The sequence below is a fragment of the Drosophila navojoa genome, chromosome 5, assembly GCF_054131105.1.
Source record: "Drosophila navojoa isolate 15081-1374.11 chromosome 5, UAZ_NAV_1.0, whole genome shotgun sequence".
Classification (NCBI taxonomy): Eukaryota; Metazoa; Arthropoda; class Insecta; order Diptera; family Drosophilidae; genus Drosophila; species Drosophila navojoa.
In genome coordinates, this window is record NC_142893.1 from 16,085,927 (window position 1) to 16,106,998 (window position 21,072).

The 21,072-nt window shown below is 34.3% G+C and overlaps 1 protein-coding gene across 49 annotated transcripts in view; it reads left to right on the plus strand.

Moving 5' to 3' along the window:
• Nucleotides 1-21,072, plus strand: part of Dscam1 (Down syndrome cell adhesion molecule 1) — a 78,049-nt gene that overhangs the window by 1,398 nt on the left and 55,579 nt on the right. For all 49 annotated transcript variants that reach the window (XM_089261780.1, XM_089261786.1, XM_018105659.3 and 46 more), the window contains exon 2: nt 4,828-5,043. In XM_089261780.1, coding sequence (XP_089117906.1) covers nt 4,971-5,043 — 73 coding nt within the window. In that variant the 5' untranslated portion in view covers nt 4,828-4,970. The remainder of the gene's footprint in view (nt 1-4,827; nt 5,044-21,072) is intronic.

A 21,072-nucleotide genomic window follows, 5' to 3' on the forward strand; every position in this document is an offset into this window, starting at 1 on the left:
GTGTTGCGCGTTGTTGTTGCCTCTGCCGTTGCCTCTGCCGTTGCCTCTGCCGTTGCCTCTGCCTTTGCCTTTGCCTTGGTCCCACGTCTCAACTGTCTGTCTGCAGGTCCTTTCTCTTTTTTTAGTTCTGTGCATTTGTCCTGTTGCTAGGCGGAGTATTTTTTTCGGCTCTGCAGACATGCTCTTTGATTTAAAGACATATCGATTTTTAAGCATCTTCAACTTGTTGGCGAACTCATGCCCCGGCTAGGGTGAACCAAAGCATATATTTGGCTCACTCTGAAGCCTGCACCAGTCCAAGCATATAGCAAATATTGATTGTGGCTAAAATGAGCAATGCGCTAAGCAAATAATTAAACAAAAGTTTCCTGGCTGCTGCAGTCGGACACGGACAAAGTGCACTTGAATCCCAATTAGGCGCCGCAAGCAGCGTCCAATGGGTCACTGAACATGCAGCATGCGGACGAGCTGGACAATGGACGCTACTTTCCGGTTCTTTTTTTTTCAGTTTGCTTGTTTTTCTTCTCTTTATTTTTTTGGCTGCCGATGACGAACACTGCGAATTGACCCTGCATTGGGCCAGTGCACTTTGTGTAGCTGCCATTCGTCCCCTCTTGAATTTGATGTACGAAAATGGAAAACATTGCAAAAATTTATTGGGCCGACACCCTAATGCAGCCAGACAGACTTTTTGTTTTATGTTTTTTAGCTGCCAACCGAACGGAAAACGAGCAACAAGAATGAGTAATAAAATTTGTGATTCGTTGATTTTACCACGCGATTGAGCGGCACAGCCGGATCTGATCACACTTAATTGAGGTCCTCAATTTCTTTGTTCAATTGACAGCAAATTTTGTTATTAATATTATTTTTTCGCTGACTAAATAAAATTCTTTAATTTTTTATATTAAATTAAAAGCTGTTGAAAGTCTTATTTTTCTTATAGCAGATTTCTTATATATTACCATTTATTTTTATTTACTGTCGATCACTATATAATAATATATAGTAATTATACGTTTAGAATTCTTAGTCTGGGAATTGTGAAATCAAGAAATAATTTTTATTTTTATTTTTATCTTTTATAATCTGTTATTTTTAAAGAATTAGCTTGTTTAATCATCCATATAAATTGCGCATAAAAATCGAGTTTTATATTACTCATTTATAGGCTATATATATAGAAATAATTTTTATTTTTATTTTCATCTTTAAGAATCTGTTATTTTAATAGAATTAGTTTGTTTAATCATCCATATAAAATCGACTTTTATATTACTCATTTATAGGCTATATATACATACATACATATGTATTAATATATAGTTTTTTTTTCGGAGCCCATAAACGTATTAGCATCTTCTATATCTATCTCTCCCTCACTCCCACTCTCTAACTTACTAGCTCTCTCTCACTCTCTCTTTCCCTATCTCTCTTTCTCTGTCTATCTATATATCTCCCGCCTCTTTCTCTCTCTATGATGTAATTTATTGCTATATATGCCTAAAATTTTCTTGTTTATGCTATAAATACGCTATTAAGGCTACACAAATTTTTGCAAATTATTTATGAAATTTTGAGTTTAATAGTGAACAATAAAGAATAAAGAACAAAAATATAGCTAAGTTATATATGGGATCGCAAATGCTTATGGCTGTGGTGTTGACCGATTACCAGATGTTTTTCAAATTGATGCGCGCAATTTGCGGCATATGTTTAATTATAGTAATTCGCAGCTGAATCGTGTAGAAGGAAAATGTGAAGAATAGAGGCTGCTTTGCATACATACATATTATATATGTACATATATATAATATATAGAGACTGCGTAGCAAAAGCATTAATTCAAAACTCTAATCAGATGAACAATTGTGAGCTGTGAAATTATATGAAATTGTTGTTTACTTTTCTTTCCTCTGTTCCACCCCAAAGTCGAGTGCGCAGCTGCGCAGCTAGTACGTCGTAGGCCAAGAGGAAAACTTGTGAATGGGGTTTGCGTTTACCCTCGTCCAAAGTTCATTAAACCTATTTGAAAGCTAACACTCGACAGGGTGTCTCTGGCCGATCCTCCCTTTATGGCTGGCCACGTGCCGACTTTGGCTGCTGCTGCGCATGCGTCGCTCAATCCCTCCTCAAATAGTAAAATTCATTAGATAGCCATAAAAAAACAGAGAACATTGCTAAGAAAAATCATAAAGAACTTTGAGTATTTTGGTTGCCAGGGTACACTGCACTCAAGTTTTAATTAAGTGCTAAAAAGCAAACAAATTGTCTATCAAATTCATTTATATAGAAACTTCTACGATTAGCCAAAGACACATGCCAAGATGGACAGACTGGCGGGGACTGGCTGAGGGTCAGGCGGATGGACAGACTCCATGTGGATATCCATGTCCATGAGCCGTGTCTATGGCAAGTTCATAAGCGACATATGTCACAGCCAGACAGACCAAAGAAATTGATAGACATATACATACATACCCATACAACTACGTATTTGTATAGATATATTTATGTATGTGTGAAATCGTGACTTCCTGCTAGTCTTAGTTTTTTTTCTCTCGTCTTTAAAGCACGCCAATGTCTGGCTGTGTGGGGGAGGAACGTTTGCTACTTTATGGCTGACAGCAGGCACAAGACGACATCGAAGTGGATTTTCTATTGCCCCATTGCTGCCCATTTGCCCATTTGAGGTTTAATTAATGACATCCACATCGACAGTAGTTGCCTTCCACTCTGGAACTGGGCATTCCAGTTCTCAAATGAAATGTGTAACGAACTCGGAAAATCTGAATTTATGGTTTTGGTTTTGATAAAGGCATATATTTAATGAAAATAGAATAATGGTCTGTAAAGTTTATGAAGTGGTACTGTAGGAGTTTTCTCAATAGATTTATAATCGAAAAACTAACTTTCTTAAGTTATGCTCAAAGCTTCAATTTGATTAAAAAGTAGGCTTTAATTAATATATTCAACTCTATAATATATTCAACTTTGCTCTGTATTGATATAGTCTAGGCTGCCGTGAGAGAAAAAGAAATTAAATACAAAATCAAATGATTTGCAGGCTCTGTATGGAAACGTGGATAACTTCACTTCTATACTATAACTTTACTTCAAATAATATTATTCATATATTATTAATATTTTTTGAATACTAATAATAATGTATAAATTTGAATGTTCATTGTGAATTTTTTGTATAAATAATATTTATATATTTTATTTTTAATATTTACAAATATTTATATACAAATTTTATTTGTATGTTTATAATTATTAATAGATATATTTTTTTTTATTTGTATTTATTTATTTTTATAATTAATATTTATTAAGTATATATTTTATTATATATATATATTTATTTTTTTATTTGTAAGTTTATATTTATTTTTTATATATATTTTATTTTTATTTGTATTAATAATTAATATTTATTAAATATATATTTTTAAATTTGTAAGTCATATTAAATTTAATTTATCCAATACGTTAATAAAATATATAAATTCATATTTTAGAGTATTGACTATTCCACACAACTCTTAGCCAGTTTACTCCATTGTCTGTGTGTGCTTCCCTTTTCCTGTATGCATAGTTTTGCTGATAGTTTGTATAGCTTTATAAATAGTTGGCGTTGTCGCAAGTCTGCGGGTCTAATTCGACTATCATATGTGGCAGCTGTGGACAAATTGTTGGCACGTTTCAGTTTGATGGATTTACATATACATAGATGCGGGCGATGTGTTGTGGCGATGAAAGACAAAGCAGAGCTTAGTACAGTTTATAGTTGAAGAGATTTAAGCTTATGTTGATAAAAGATATAAAAGAACAACTTCAAAATTCAAAACTGAGCTCAATGAAAATGGAGGATTATTAAAAATAAGAGTTAGGGGAAATACTTTGGTACTAGTATTAGTAGAGAATTAGTAATTATAATTAAACTAATTTAAAAAATATATAATAATAAAATGGTTTTAAAATATAATATTCTAAAAATTATAATATTTAACTTTTATCTATTTTTATTAAATTTGTTGAATAATTAATTAATTAATTTGAAATTAAAATAATATATTGTGAATCCTTTAAACTGTCTACTAACTAAACAAATTTTAATAAATATATTTTAGCAAAAATAATATTTCTATTTTATATATCTTAAAATATTAGTAATAATTTTAGTATTATTATAATATTATTTAAAATAAAAATTATTATTATAATAATATTATAATCATACAAAATCTGAAAGCAAAACATATATGTATAAATTCATTATTGTTGACCAATTACTTAATTACTAATTCTAATATTTAAATTATAAACATTCCCACATTCTTCTCGCAGCATTTAATATTGTTTAAACAACTTGACTTGAGTTTACAAATCAAATAAGTTTTAAGGGTCTCACACACACATAGACACACTTTGATTGATAGACAGCCACGCCTATTTGCGCCACTTTCAGCTTTATTATTTAACACTGTGCTACACAATTCGCAAAGCAAATTTTGCACCTTCAGCAGGTAGTTGGCTGGGGGTGGGACTTTATTTACTAAAGGGTTGCCATTCGAGGGTTGTTGTGTTTTCCTAATCAAATTACTTGCATTTCATTAGCATTGGGTAAGGTCTCATTGCTGTTGTTGTTGTTGTTGGCACTTAAAATCGATAGATATATGCAAGTGAAAAGTAATTAATTTATATGTATATATACATATCTAAAAAGCAACGTCTTTTTTACTTTTACCATATCCATCATATAAGACGTGAAATATCTAAACTAATCCTAACCCTCACAATATTTTCCTTCTGCCATTGCAGCAGCTGAGTCACCGGGCGTCTACAGCTAAATAACCGCGTGTGTTCACATCCAAAAGGGTGTTTTGTGTTTTTCGCATAAAATCGATACAACCCCAAGCCGGAAAACTCATAACCCAGACGAGACTACAGAGACGGCCTACATCATGATGATGATGATGATGATGCCCAACGAATGCCACAAATGGCTAACGCTGTTCGCAGCTGTTGCTCTACTTGGTGAGTAATTTATAAATTTCATTAGATTTTCTATTTTACGATATTAGTTTTCGGCGGAAAATGCTATGCTTTCATGGCACTTGAGAAAATATCACGAAGCATACCATGCGTCAATCCGGAAAACTTTGAAATTTGTCAGAAAAGTTTCCCACGGTTTTTGAGTCTTTAAAATAGAAGCAACAAATTAGTATAGAATTAGTCTTTTACTAAACTTTTGTTTAACTGCAACAATCTCTTCTTCTCGCCATCTCTCTTTCTCGCTCTCCGATTCTCTCCGATCTCTTTATAAATAGAATTTTGTAAAAACAAATAGTCAACGCGGCTACATTTTGATCATTTCAAAATTGTGCAATGTTTCTTTTTGTTTCTTTTTCTTTACATTCCCGACTCTGTTTACTCCATTTACATTTCAACTTTTACTTCTGGCTGCGCTTTTATCTTATTGACACAAAAACTCTGCTAAATGCTCTACGAAAGTCTGCTGTACTTAGATAAGAATTATGCTTAGCATTCGAGTTGTGTTTGACTGCAGCAAATGTGCTTCAACTGTTTGCCTTCAGTTGTAAGTGTGCCGTATGCTTGATGAATGCATTCTTAGAGATAGTATATGCCTCGTAAATGTGTAACAATGGGTATATGAGTTGTATGTATGCATATGTTGTGGACATTAGTTCAAGTATGTCATATAAAAAGCTGATATACTTAATATATCAATCATATGTAAAAATAATTTTTACTATAAGAGTAAAGCTCATGCCTGCGCAGCTTGCAGGGTATATGCTAGTCGGGCACTCCCTACTAGAATACTCGAGCCCAGTCTATACTCTTCGAGGTTTTTTCGAATATGCAGAACCATTTTCAGCATACTTTATTATATTATTAGGCCATGCTTTTATCTATAACGATTCATTGACTCCCTGTGCTGGGAATGAAAGTTTTCTTTGGTATAAGAATGAATGCTACAGTGCCTGTTACAAGCGAACAACTTAAATGGAACAGACTGGGTGAAGTGCACCACATTGAGTTGTTCAGCATTAAATGAACATGATTATGTGCGTAGCTGTGTAGAAATATGAGTAAGGAAATCGTATATATGTATATAATCTACTATCAGTTGATAGAAGGTATATGTATTTCGCAGATGTATAAATTTCGCATATAAAGAATTATTGTACACAAATGGCAACAGTTTCAGGGGAAAACATTTAACCTCTTCCGATATCGTTCAAAAATCAATTTGATTGTTCAAAGGCCACGAGATAGTTAGAAAAGAAAAACTCTCACTGCTTTTATAAAAAGATATGAGAGTTGTATTTTATATAAGTATAAATAAAATAAATGTATATATATTTGTGTATATGTGTATATTATTTAAGAGAAAGTATGACCCCATACAACTTCTAGGTTATATATTTATAATTTGCCCATGTTACACGTGTCGTATGCGCAATTTCGTTGTTGCTTTTCTTCAACTGTAAATAGAAGATTTGGAGCAAGCCCCTTGAAGCCGCATTCGCAGAGGCAGCTAAATATAAATGGACACAAAAAGCAACGGCGCACGAACATGTACAAGAATGAAATAAATGAATTTTTGTTTGCGAATAAAAAAATTAAAAATTCAATTACGTAATTTCGCATACTCACAATTGAAAGCAATCAAATGAAATCGAAACCAGTTTAGAATAGAATGCAAATGGAAGAGAGAAGAGTAATTGAAGTATGTGTATGTAAAAAAAGTCAGACTTTTGAATGGATCAAGAATGCCTTATATACATATTACTTAACTAAGGTTGACAGATGACAATGGATAGATGAATATAGAGGTATAATATAAATACATATATGACCAAGAAATGCTTTTCTATTGCCTTTAGTAAATTCCATACTTAACACAGGGTATATACAATAAAAGACTATTTATAATATATGTAGAATATGATATATCTTCATTTCTATTGGTTCAAAGGCAGCGGCACACGAGCAATTCTCAGATACAGATACAGAATGCCAAGCAGAAGATACAATGCCAAAGTTGATTTTATTCTTTATTTCTTGCTCTCGAACGGCTGGCGCGCATCTTGCGCTGATTGTGCGGGTCATCATTCAATTGAAATTGATTAAAAACATTTTGCGCCAATTTTCCCTGCCCATAACTGAATACAGACAACAACAAAAAATGTAAACAAGCTTTTATCCCACACACACACACACACACTCACACAGATAGCTCAACATAATGTAAGCTAAAATGCATCTTTTATTTTCGCTGGCAGCAGCAACGCATTTAATTCGCATTTAATTCAATTGGTTTGAAATTCAACACACTGAGATAATGCGCTGCAGCAGCGAATCGCTGTATCTACAGGAAGCGAACAATTGAATACAGCTCGAGTAACATTTATAGAAACACAAGCATAATAATAATAATAATAATAATAATACATGCCAACTACATTTTATGGATATAAATCGACAGTCTGGACTGCTGGAATGTTGAGGCTAGAAACGGAATGTCCCAGTTGAAATAACTTTGTTTTGATAGAACTTTGAATGGATGGGAAAGATCTCTTAAGTAAATTCAGCGAGAATTCTTATCTAATACTTGAAAAGTTTCAGCTTGTTAGAATCAGAAGAAAAGTCTTTTAAATTGTTTGTATGCTTATGAAGCTTTTCTCTTTTAAAGGTCTCTTTTCCCAGTGGGTATTAAAAGCTCGTTAACCAAAATATATTTCTACTAAAGTACTTAGCTGATTTGTTTTTAAAGTCATTTAAGTTAACGGTTTAAGAACTCTTTTTTGGTTATGTCTTTACTTAGCGAGTAACTATGTTCAATGCTTCTATAAGTTTCACAGATGTATTATACTTAGAGTGTCATATCATTCAGCTTCTGTCATGTAGTCTCATATCTATAGTTTTGGGCAAATGTTTGTTAGAAGAGCTGGGCTATGCAATATGAGCATTTCAATCATTCATATGATTATATTTTCTATTTCGTGTGCAATAGATAGATAGATTTAATATTTGTACATGAATTCAGTCTTTGGTATTGATGTACCATCCATTGAGTCTCGCAGCATTCAGCTTTTGTCATGCATCTCACTTAACTCAATCTTCAAGTATTCTTTTTGTAACCTTCCTAGAATAGTTGGCCTACAGTTTCATAATCATTCATAAGCCTTTACCTTTAATTTAGCGAGCAATTACATTTAAAATAACAACATTCCCATGAATTTCCTAGATGTACCATACTTAGAGTGCCATATCATTCAGCTTTTGTCTTGTAGTCTCATATCTATATAGTTTTGGGCAAATGTTTGCTAGCAGAGCTGAACTATGAACTGAACTGAAATAATGTGATTATGTTTTACAGTTTGTGAACAACTATGATACTTGTCTTACACAAGTTTCATGGTTTCAGTTTTTGGTATTGATGTACCTCCCATCGAGTCTCGTAGCACTGAGCTTTTGTCATGCTGCTGCCTTTAGTCAAGTTTTAAGCTTTGTTTTCACATTCACTGAAAGAGCTGGCCTACAGTTTCATAGTCATTCATAAGGCAATGTCTTTTATGTAGTGAGCAATTATGTTCAATATTTCCACAAGTTTACAAGATGTACCATACATCGAGTGTCATATCATTCAGCTTCTGTCATGCAGTCTCATAACAGTTTGCTGTCGCCATACTTTCGCAAGATAGCCCTGATCTGAAAACTTGTACAGGTCTGTAAATCATATGATTATGCTGTCTACTTCACGTGCAATGATGATCAAGCATACAAGCTTAATGGTGTTCAGTCTTTGGCATTGATGTACCTTCAATCGAGTTTCATAGCATTCAGCTTTTGTCATGCAGCTGCTGTAACTCAAGTTTCAAGTTTCGTTATTAAGCTAGTTACTAGATTAGTATCATATATGTATGGCTATTATCTAGAAAAATAAGAAACAACTATTTAGCTCTGCCTTTTGCCAATGGCTCTTGCTACACATTACGTCAGGCTGTGCGCTCATGAATTGTCTCGATTGAAATGACAGGCCTCAAGTGAGAGATGAGAACGAGATGATGTTCAACACACGCACACGCACACTCGCACTCACACCAGCACGCACAGAGATCAGATCAGTGAACCGAGCTGCCAAAATAAAAGCCATTTCCGTTATACACACACACACACGCGCGGAGGAGAAAAGGAAAAAGAAAGCAGCGGGGATCGAAGAGAGACGCGTATAATTACAAATGATTGATGTGCACTAGCCAAGGCAGGGAGATTCGTAGCCTCGCAGCCTGCTCCCTATCTGGAGAAGAACAGAAGCCGACGATGGAGGCATATCACACGCGGCGCTTGTCCAAACAATACGAGAAGAGACGTGAAGAGCTGGGAGGAGCTAAGAAGAGCAGGCACTTGAAATATAGAAGAGCAGCAGCTGCTGCTGCATAGAAACTCAATTCCACATATGTATACATACATATATGTATGTGCATTCTATACATGATTTATTTTTAATGGTTCTCTCGAAACGTCTCTCTCTCTCTCTCTCTCTCTCTGTCTCTCTGTGCATGCTTTCCGTTTATTATTAGTTATTATGCTTGCGCCAAAGTGCAGGAAAATTGTCGACACAGCCGCAGGAATGTCTGCCAGCGACTGTCTGCCAGCGACTGTCTGCCAGCGCCTTTGTTTGGGGCTGTTTGGGGCTGGATTCGCTGGAGCGCTGAGACACAATCATGCAGCGGCACTTTAATGGCTAAAGTTTGATGTTATTATGCGGAGTTCGCCGAGTTTTGTGCTGTGTAATATTGGAAAATCAGTTTGCTTGTCTGCCGCTCAGGCGTGCCTTACAAATCCTCCAAAGCTGCGACATCAAAGAGTCAATGTCTGCGCCATTTAAAGCATTTGTCATACATATTTCGCCTAAGCTCATTAGGCATTTCTATAGCCAACCCAGATATGTCTTGGACACATTTACAAACACATATGTAGCATATATTGAAAGCAGTCGGCAGCCGAAAATATTTTACGAGCTGCTGCTGAAAATGCATCGCTGGCAATTTATGCGTCTGTAGGCCTAGAAAACAAAAAGAAATGTTATGGGGCAAGATTTCTGGCACTTAAGTTAAGAGCGTGTCGAGTAAGTGCATAGCCTAGAAGTCGTTTCAGACAATTTATGAAATAGCATTCAAATATATGTTAGGGCGCGAAGAGATTACAAATTTGAGCAGTTTGCTAGATGAAAAAAATTCCAATTTAAACAAGTAAGAAAGCTCTAGTCGAGACTGTTCGACTACGAGATCCCCTGAACCCTTCGAGCAACTGATATTTCAATAATAATTCGCACATACACACGCACACACACACACGCATACAAACAAACACACGCGCACACACACACACACGCATATACAGGCGATTGAGCTCGGGTTGCGCTGCAGTGTTGGCGATATTATGAGAACTTATTTGTGGAATAATTTAATTTCTAGACGTACGATCGTAATGAAACTTTCAGAACGTAATCATGATGTATAAATGTATGTGTATACCGAAGCACAAGTCTCTAGTATTTGATATACGACTTTTACAAAGATGAGGGTGAGGGGGTGGATTTAGGGGTGGGGGGTAAATTTTAACAAAAACCGAAATTGTATAAAATACATCTTTATATACATTTTAAATTTGGAGACTCTAACTTGAAAGATGTAGGAGATATAATTATTTAAGTGATCTTCGATAAGGTTTTTTATCGATAAAAAAATATCGGAATGAGTTATCGTTTTTTAGTGATAAACTCGATCTGCGCGTGATATATACGGACATTTTAAAAAAAAGTTGAAGTCTCTAGCTCTTATATCTTCTGAAATCGACGCGTTCATACATACGGACGGACGGACGGACGGACGGACGGACGGACAGACAGACGGACAGGGCCAAATCGACTCAGCTTGTCGCCCCGATCAAGAATATATATACTTTGTGGGGTCTGCCACGCCTCCTTCTGCCTGTTACATACTTTTAACAAAACCATTATACCCTGATTTCCCATTTTCAATGGGTTCAGGGTATAAAAAGATTTGATTTTAATACTTACTAAATTCTATTCACAAACAATGCTTTTAAATAGAAATACTTATGGAATAGTGAATATGGATTATGACATGTCTCAATACATAATAAATGAAATGAAGGAAATAAGTAAAATAAATATAGTTTTATATAGTAAATATATAAAAATAAAACAAATAAATTATAATAAAAATATTAAAAAAATGTACCCAATAAATAATAAATAAATATATAAAAATAAAAGAAATAAATAAAAAAAATCAAAATATTAAAAGAAACAGCAATTAAATATATTAAATAAATTATACAAAAAATCCTTATTATTAGATAATCAAATATATGTTAAACTATTTACAATCTGCATTAATATGCGGTTAAATAAATAGAATAAATAAATATATTTTGAGATCTGTATGTTTTCCTTTAATATTATTTTCAAAATTTTGTTAAAAACAGAGTCCAGAGTCAGAGTATATCATCTTCCATTGAATCTCTTCTTTTTGTTGCCTCTACCGAAGCTTAGTTGAATAACTTAATATTTTATCTATTGTAAAACACACATTTAATTTAAAGCAAGGCATTCGCGGCATTAACAAATTGTTTTTAATTTTGTTGTGTGCTAAGGCAACAACAGATCTCACGCATTCATCTCTCGGCATATTAATTATTGTGCCGCACCGCTTAAGCGTCATTATCGTCAGCAACATCATCATCAGCATGAATATTTTACACTTTGGGGTGAAAAGCAGAGCTTGGTCACCAGCATTTGTTTTATTTTTATACCCTGAACCCATTGAAAATGGGAAATCAGGGTATAATGGTTTTGTTAAAATGTATGTAACAGGCAGAAGGAGGCGTGGCAGACCCCACAAAGTATATATATTCTTGATCAGGGCGACGAGCTGAGTCGATTTAGCCCTGTCCGTCTGTCTGTCCGTCCGTCCGTCCGTCCGTCCGTCCGTCCGTCCGTCCGTCCGTATGTTTGAACGCGTCGATTTCAGAAGATATAAGAGCTAGAGACTTCAACTTTTTTTTAAAATGTCCGTAAAAACAGCGCGCATATCGAGTTTTTCACTAAAAAACGATAACTCATTCCGATATTTTTTTATCGATAAAAACCCTTATCGAAGATCACTTAAATAATTATATCTCTTACATCTTTCAAGCTAGAGTCTCCAAATTTAAAATGTATATTAAGATGTATTTTAGACAATTTCGGTTTTTGTTAAAATTTACCCCCCACCCCTAAATCCACCCCCTCACCCTCATCTTTGTAAAAGTCGTATATCAAATACTAGAGACTTGTGCTTCGGTATGCACATACATTTAAACATCATGATTACGTTCTGTAAGTTTCATTACGATCGTACGTCTAGAAATTAAATTATTCAACAAATAAGTTATCCTAATATTGCCAATACTGCAGCGCAACCCAAGTGCAATAGGTTATAAATTTATAGCTCCTACATTTTTAGAGCTATAGTCTCCAAATTTTAAAAGTATATTCCAATGCATTTTATACAATTTCGGTTTTTGTTATATTTTGGATACCGGCTCCAAATTCATCAGAATCCCCAGTGAAGGTCAGATTCTAGTATAGCTAATTGTGAATGATTTGATTTGATGTATTCTTTTAAATGCCAAATATTCAATAGAATATGTAGATCATATGCTGAAAGTTTCATTAAATTCGGTTTAGTCAATCGACGTTAAAAAATAACAAAATGTTTGGCCAATTAACAAACGCACGTGCTGCAGCAACAGCAGTTTTCCAATACGTGTGCACACATACATTCAAACATCTTCTAGCACATTCTTTGAATCACATCAGCAGTTAGTTTCGTTTAGTTCTGCTAGATGGCGTTGCATCAGTGAATCTATTTCAGTTTTGACATTTGAGTGGCGTTATGGTAGAGGGCGCGGCGCTCGATCGCGAGGTCCCCGGTTCAAGTCCTGCTGGGCGTATTGTAGTTTTCTTTTAATTGCTTCAAAACTTTTATATATTTGTGATTAAATTTCTCTTATATTTTTTCAAAAATCGAAATTGAAATTTTAACATTTTTATTAGTTTGGTTGTTCTTGCACATTCTTAAAGTCACATCAGCAGTTAGTTTGACTTAGATTTGGTAGATGGCGCTGTAGCAGTGAATCTATTTCAGTTTTGACATTGAAAATTAAAACAGAAGGGTGGCGTCAAGGTAGAAAGCGCGGCGCTTGATCACAAGGTCTCGGGCTCAAACCCGGAGCGTGTCGGAATTATCTTTTTTAATTGTTTCAAAATTTTTATTTATTTAATTAAATGAGTTTTCTATTTAATTTATATTTTTAAATACATCGAAATTGAAATTTGAACCATACTAAATGTGCTTTTCTATTATTTTGGTTCAGGGTAGTATCTAGTCGAGCACTCTCGACTAGAGTTTTCTTACTTGTTTTTTTTGTTTTTGCTGGCTCAAAAATGTTTAGAGCCGCACGCGCTGTTGCCACATTTCATATATACATATACATATACACGACAAGCCCCTGGATATGGGACTAGGACGAACAGCTGAGAACTGAGAACGGAGAGCGGTGCACGGAGAATAATATTTCCGCTCCCTTTCACTCATGCTTAGAGAGGAGTACGTCCCATTGGGCGGGTGTGTTTGTATATGTGTGGGTGACTGTATGAGTGTGTGTGAGTTTGTTTTGCTGCCTGAGTTATGTAGGTATGCGAGTAAGTGGAAATTAAGTAGATATACCTACGACTACTCCCTGTCCCACTCTCTCTCTCTCTCTCTCTCTCTCTCTCTCTCTTAGCCAGCGCATAAATATGATTGTGTTGACAGTTATGTTTCATAAATAAAACACTGTGAATATACAAATTAGTAAACGCTTCCTTAGAAATACAATCAAGAATCGCGATACGCATCAACTGCTCACACTAAATAAATATATATATGTATATACATATAGGTGATATTCCTTGACTTTTGGTGTTGAATTATGTGGCATTAAATTAAGAGAAAAAAAACAACAATTTTTATCAGCTCAACGAGGCTAGGGAAATCTGTTGGAGTCATCTTCATTAACACAAAGACAAAATTGAGTTTAACATAATTTTGGCGCCCCCCTCCTTAAAGGAGAAGAAGAAGCGAGAAATCAAGCCATAATTTGTTAAATATTTGATTGCCTCGCCCAGAGAGCGAACGAGGTGACATTTATCAGGCAGACATCATCAGAGTCGAGTCGCGTATGACAGGCATGCCAAGCGCTGGCCCCTATAATAGGAGTATGTTTTTTTTTTCTGTATATAAACTGAGTCACGTTTTTGTTGTTGTTGCTTTTTGGGAGCTGCCAACTCGTCGTCGTCGTGGGCTTATCTTGGCTCTGTAATCTGGCTAACGAGCGTACCGGCAGGCAACCAGAGAGAGAGAGAGAGAGAGAGACAGACGAACAGACAGACAAAACAATTCTTTTATTTCACGTTAAATATATTTAAAGTTCCATTGCTCGCGTGTTTATTCTTCATTTTTTGGCGTCTCGTTCAGCGGGCCTTAATTAATTCGAGTCGCTTTTTATGTATGCAAAGCGCGTCTGGTTTGTTTCTCCTTTTGTTTTATTTTGTTTTTGAGTTTTTTTTTGTTTTTTTTTTGCCCGCTTGGGCTTGCTTCCTTGCAGACTCTCTTAACACATTCCCATGCACTATAAAAGAGGCTGACAAACCCGCCCACACAGTGCGTACAGAAACCACCCTCCCGTTGTCACACTCACTTACTCTCATACTCCCTCACTCTCCCGCTCTCTCTGTCTCTCTTACACTCTTACTGTCCCTGTCTTTATGTGACAGTCATCAGTCTAACACCCTCTCCCACCCCCCACACAAGTAGCCATCGCGCGTCAACTTCAGCATTTGCCTCTACGTCTGACATCTGCAGCCACTGTCATCAGCGTCTGCATACGCACAGTGGGACGAAAGTTGATAGAGCATAATTATAATATAATAATTTATTATCTGATTTTACATAGATATTTTAGCAAGTTATAAATATGGAAAGCTGAATTTAAATATAATGCAGAAGTAAATTGGATTTACTATTTTATTTATATATTACGTGCTCATATGTATATACATACAAATGCTTCAATTAATGTCTAATCTACTCATCGCATATTCTATTATCACTTATCAGAATGCCGAAGCTTTTCAATAATATATTTGATTTATTTTATTTATATATCACATGTTTATACTTATACGGAGCTAATGCATTAATTCGTGTCTAATCTAACAATCGCAATTACCATTATCGCTTATCAGCCCTGATGTGGTGGTACTGGTAGAGCTGTTGTGCGTTCCCAAAGTGTAAGCTTGTTAATGTCGATGGCGAGCGTAGAGAGTATAGAGAGTATATTTATTAACCAAGAACGATGGTGGCTCTCAATCTCAGTCTCTGCTAATCGTGCCTGCCCGACTTTAGCTTTAGTTGAAATAGATTTATAATTATGTTAACTTTTTGTGCCACTGTGCAGGCAGTTCGTTCAGCTCACCAAGTGCATAACAGAATTTCATATGCGCTCTACCTACTACTACTCTCATTTATGACGACCCAACCACATGCTGGTCCACGACTCCTGCCTCACATCTCCTGTCTCCCATCTCCTGCCTCCCGTTTCCTGTCGCCTGTCAACTTAGCGGCATCTCACGTGCTCCAGGCTGCCGTAGACACAAGACAAACACACATACATACATTCAAGCACATGGTCGCTCTCTTTCTCTCTCTCTCTCTCTTTCTCTCCCTCTCTATGTCCTGTCACCTTTCCATCAACAGACCACAAGCTGGACTAGGTGGTTTTAGCTGTGGTTTTAGTTGTCGCCGCTGACTTTAATTGAGCTGCGAACGAGCACCGCGCGGACGGTGCTAGCTCGCTCGAATTCTAAGCCAGCTTCGCGTGGGCTACGTTGCAGTAAGATTCAGCTAATTGCAGTTTGGCCAAACACTGATTAAAGCTCGCATTGGCCGCTCTAAACGTGACTCTGTGTGGGTCTTAGCCGCGACACGAATCTAATGAAAGAGCGAATTAGTGAATGAGTGGGCAAAGCTGCAAGCCAATTCCAAATGTTTGGCGGTGCTCGAACAGCTGGCGAACAGGTTTTTATGGCTGTCAGCAGATGTTTCTGCTTTCCACACACACACAGAAGTGTGCTTTATATATATGTATATATGGTTATAAGAGGTATTAGAACGGAATACTAAAATCTGTCTTATATTTAGGCATATTTATTGCCAGTTTTAATGGCATCGATATAGTTATATTGATTTTGCTGCTCTAATTTTTATTAATTTCTCATTTGGCACACCTTTATTCTATATTTATGATATATTATTTAACTAGATATATATTCTACAATATTATTGATTTATTTTTATTTTTATTAGTTTTATCAAATATATTTAGTATTTTTATTTTTATGAATATGAATATATGAACATTTATAATAAATTATATATATTGACTAAATATATATTCTACAATATTATTTATTAATTTTTCATTTTTATTAATATAAATAAATATATAAATTAATATGATAAATTAATAAAATAAATTATATGTTAACTAAATATATGTTTTACAATAGTATTTACTAGTTTTTATTTTTATTAATATAAATAAATAAATGAATTAATATCAATAAATAATATAATGAATTATATGTTGACTAAATATATGTCCTACAATATTATTTATTAATTTTCATTTTAATAATTTTATCAAAAAGGTATATGTGTTAATCATAAAATAAAATTATTAATTGATGATTAATGATAAACATATTTATGATAACATATTTATTTAAAATTTGTTGTTTTTTAAATTTTGTGTTATTTTTTGATTTTTTACAAATTAAATCAAATATATATATTATTTTTATCTTTGTCAATTTCATCAAATTAGATATTTATGATAACTTATTATTTATTATTTATTTTTATCACACATTATCTCTCTGCATCTCCCTCAAATTTTGTATGCTATTACGTCTTATCAATTTGTTGATTAATAAAAATAATATACATAAATATACATATACTGTATATACATATATAATATATAACTAACTTGCATACGTATAATCTTATATGTGGACTCTTATAATAGGAGAGCTTGTCTATAAAACAGCTCTATAAATATTTCTATTGTTTCACTCGTAATAAAAATAACATTTCGTTTGCGTGTGAGTCTATGTGTGTATGTGTATGTGTGTCTTGTAAACCAACCTCCAAACTGACCTGTCAACTGTGACCTGTGACCCGAGACCTGTAATCTAGGTGCGTGCTGAACGGCATATTTGGGGCGCGTCATACGTGTGCCTATTGAGCTTCTGCGCTTTGCTTTGGCTAGACAGGAAATTATTAATTTCTTATTTCCTTTCATTTTCATTGCTTTCCCAACACGCATCATCGATGGGCGTTACAAATAATTGCGTGTTTTGTTTGGGACACTGTAAGTGTAACGGGGCAAGGGCTAATTAACGGAGGCGGGGCTGGGTTTGGGTATTGCTGGGGCGTCAATAGGCAAAGGCGTTGGCAGGCATTGAAAGTAAAATTGAGAATATCTATATTGATATATCTATATATCATATATCGCATATGCAGCTATATTATGTTGTCTTTCATCTATTTCTTAGCAATAATACTCCTTGTTTTCTCTTCAAGCCATTGCTTCGACTTGAAATTCTTTAGCTATGCGTCATTTGAGCATACTTTCCGACAAATGCTTTTCTCATACATATTTGTTTATGTGGCTGTCGCTGTTCGCGCTACTGTTTACTTACTGTGGCGCCAGCGTTGCCTGCATTTGATTCTAGACTCGAGTGACAGAGGGCAACGCGACCTTAGCACCCATTAACGACACTTGCAATCCCCTACGCACTTAATCACTTTGCCACATACGGAATTGCGCTATATTTACTGCACTCAGAAGTCGCCCAGTTGTATATACATATACATATGTGTATAGCTATATTTATATCTGTACTCTATGAGCGTAGTGAATTGAGAGACGCAGTTAAGTTGAGTTTTTTTTCTGCTCAGATAAATCGCATGAGTCGAGCAGCTGCTAGCGTCATCAGCATCTAGAAAGAGATTGCCGGCAAAAAAAAAGTATAAAACCGGTTCCGTTGGTTTGTTTATTGTGCTTGCCGTTTGCCAAAAACCTCAAGATAGGGTAAAAACTGACCGAGCCACTTTAATATGTCCATGCCGAAAACACCTGTCGACAAGATTTCCTAAAAAAGACAAAAAAAAAAAAACAGACTCTGATTCCAAAAGGTCGAGGCAAAGCAGTGCAGCGAAATGAAGAAGACGTTGTATAAAGCCAAGTGTAATGGGTAGAAGCTATGCAGTTGGGTATGGCACACTGGGAGATGCCCTGCAATTATTTATAATTAATCAATAATTAATATATAAATCTCATGAAGACAGACTTTTAAAGTCTTTTAAAATATTGTCTAAAGCTGTCTTAGCTATAATCTATATCTATATATAATTTATACATTCTGGCGATGCCTTAAAATATATCTATATAATGACTGTATGGTATGTTTGTGTGTTCCAACTATTCTTAAAAGTTCTTGGAGGCAAAGTCAATAGATTTGCTATTCTCTGCAGAGTAATCTCTTAGACAGATAAGATATACTAAACCACAGCATCTAAAATAGGTAGATAGATAAATATGTATAGCATATTTAGTGACTCAAGCTCGATGTAGCTAAAACAATAATAAATAAGAAGCTAACTTGATATGGGCTTGCCATGGGAGAGTTTGAAGCACTAAGACAGGCAGACAGACTATAAAGAAATCAACCTGTTTCACTTGACAAATATTATATATATTTCAAGGGAACAACTTCATGTGTTTATGCTTCTTGCATATACTCTTTATAGGTTCAGAAAATGTAAAAGTGTCGATTATGGATCAGTTTAAAGTTGGGTCTTTATGCAAATGAGTTGTAAAGAAAACTTGAAAAGCGAGAATTCGTTTTGCATATGAATTTATTTTACAGCTCATATTAATACTAGAGATAGACTAATACTAAAGATGTCTATAACAACTCTTGAGTTATTGAATATTAGGAATATTAAATGTATATTTTATATGATTATAGATATTCTTTCTATATTGCAAATCGAAATGAACTCAGTAGATTTCTGATTAATAATGACATATGCCTCACTTATACTCTCTAATAGTTTCCTTATTGTGAAGAACAAAAAGAAAAGTGAAAACCATCTGTGTAACAGCTGAAATATATAATTTGATTCGCAACGCCACACTTTTCAAGTCTTTTGTTTGGCATTTTGCTGAACGTGTATATAACATATATGGAATGGTATATATATCCACATACACTTATATATTTATATATGCATATGTTTATCGCTCATAAATGTCTAGATGTACAGTGTAGATTCACGTGCCCACTTCCCAGCAGGCTTGATGACGTTCATGTGGCTGCCATCTGGCTGCGACTGCGCATTTAAATATTCGAAAAGGAATTGGGCTCTTTGTGAATTCTTGGCGCGTCGTCTGCGCATTTCCTGCATTATAAAGCGAAGGAATTGTCGTTATTGGGCTACAAAGTTTGCGGTGCCTTAAAGAGACCAAACAATTGATAACTCCACATGGGGAAAGGGGGAGTGCAAAGACCCAAGACTTGGGACTTGAAGTTGTGGATGAATGAGGAATAGGTCCAATACACTTAAGACTTAAGTGTTATTCTTTTTTTAGATATTTGGCATACCCTAGAGCATTCATAGAGCAAGGCTCTTGGGCGTTCGTAGCTGTTATTAAATTTGGCTAATTAATTTATTTTTTTCAAAGCCAAAAGCTCGCCGCATGTGGCAAAACGTTTGTAGTAAAACGCTCTTTAATTGAATCTATTATGTTCATTCATTCATTCAACTCCCTAAGAATTTTTTTTTGGTATTTTACAACACTGGCAAACACACACACACACACACACACACACACACACACACACACACACACACACACACACACACAGTTCTGTCCCGCTGTGCGCGCCCAACTTTTAATTACTCTCGCTGTTCATTTGTCTGCAATTCTAGCCGTTTGTTTTGAAAGCCTAGCTGAACATTAATTAATGCCAGAATTAAAATGATAAATTAGTGACAAGTGCCCGCATGACCCATAAAAACCAAATTAAATAATGCGCCACTGAAGGACATGCAAAAAAGTCATTATAGCTAAAATGCTACAAAAATGCTTTTAACTGTGTAGAACAAATGTTCTGAATTTAATTTATAATAATATTAAAATGAAAATATGAAAAAGAAAAAATTATAATGAAATAAATATGACATAATATAAATTTATCACATAATAAATTAAAAACAAAATACATTTATTAATATTAACATATAAAATAATAAGTTTAAGCCTAAATTATAAAGTATAAATTTAATATATATATATGAAATTAAAAAAATAATTACATTATAAATATACATTAACAAATAAATAAATTTGTAAAATATAATAAATTATATTAAAAATAAAAATATTCATTAACAGATTATTTGAAGTAATAGATTTGTATTAACAAAAATAAAACATTAAATTAAATTAAATAAATCATAACAATAAATTTTGCAACATAAAATTTGCATTTTGTTAGTAATTAATAATTTAATAATTAGTTTAATCTAAAGTTCTGTTTTAAGCAACAGAACTATGTTGTTAGCTCTAACTGAAACCTGAAGCCTTGAAATCTATATACATACTACTTTTTTCTTAAAAAATAAAAAATTTCAACCCCCAAATTGAGACTTGAAAAATGTGAAAACGTGCCATAGTTTAAGTTAAATTTGCTCAAAGAATGTTCAGCAAAATTCCATATAAAATCTGGCACATTTATTTACTTTACGCTATTCATATTTTTCATACAGGCTGAGGATAGTTTTATTTTGA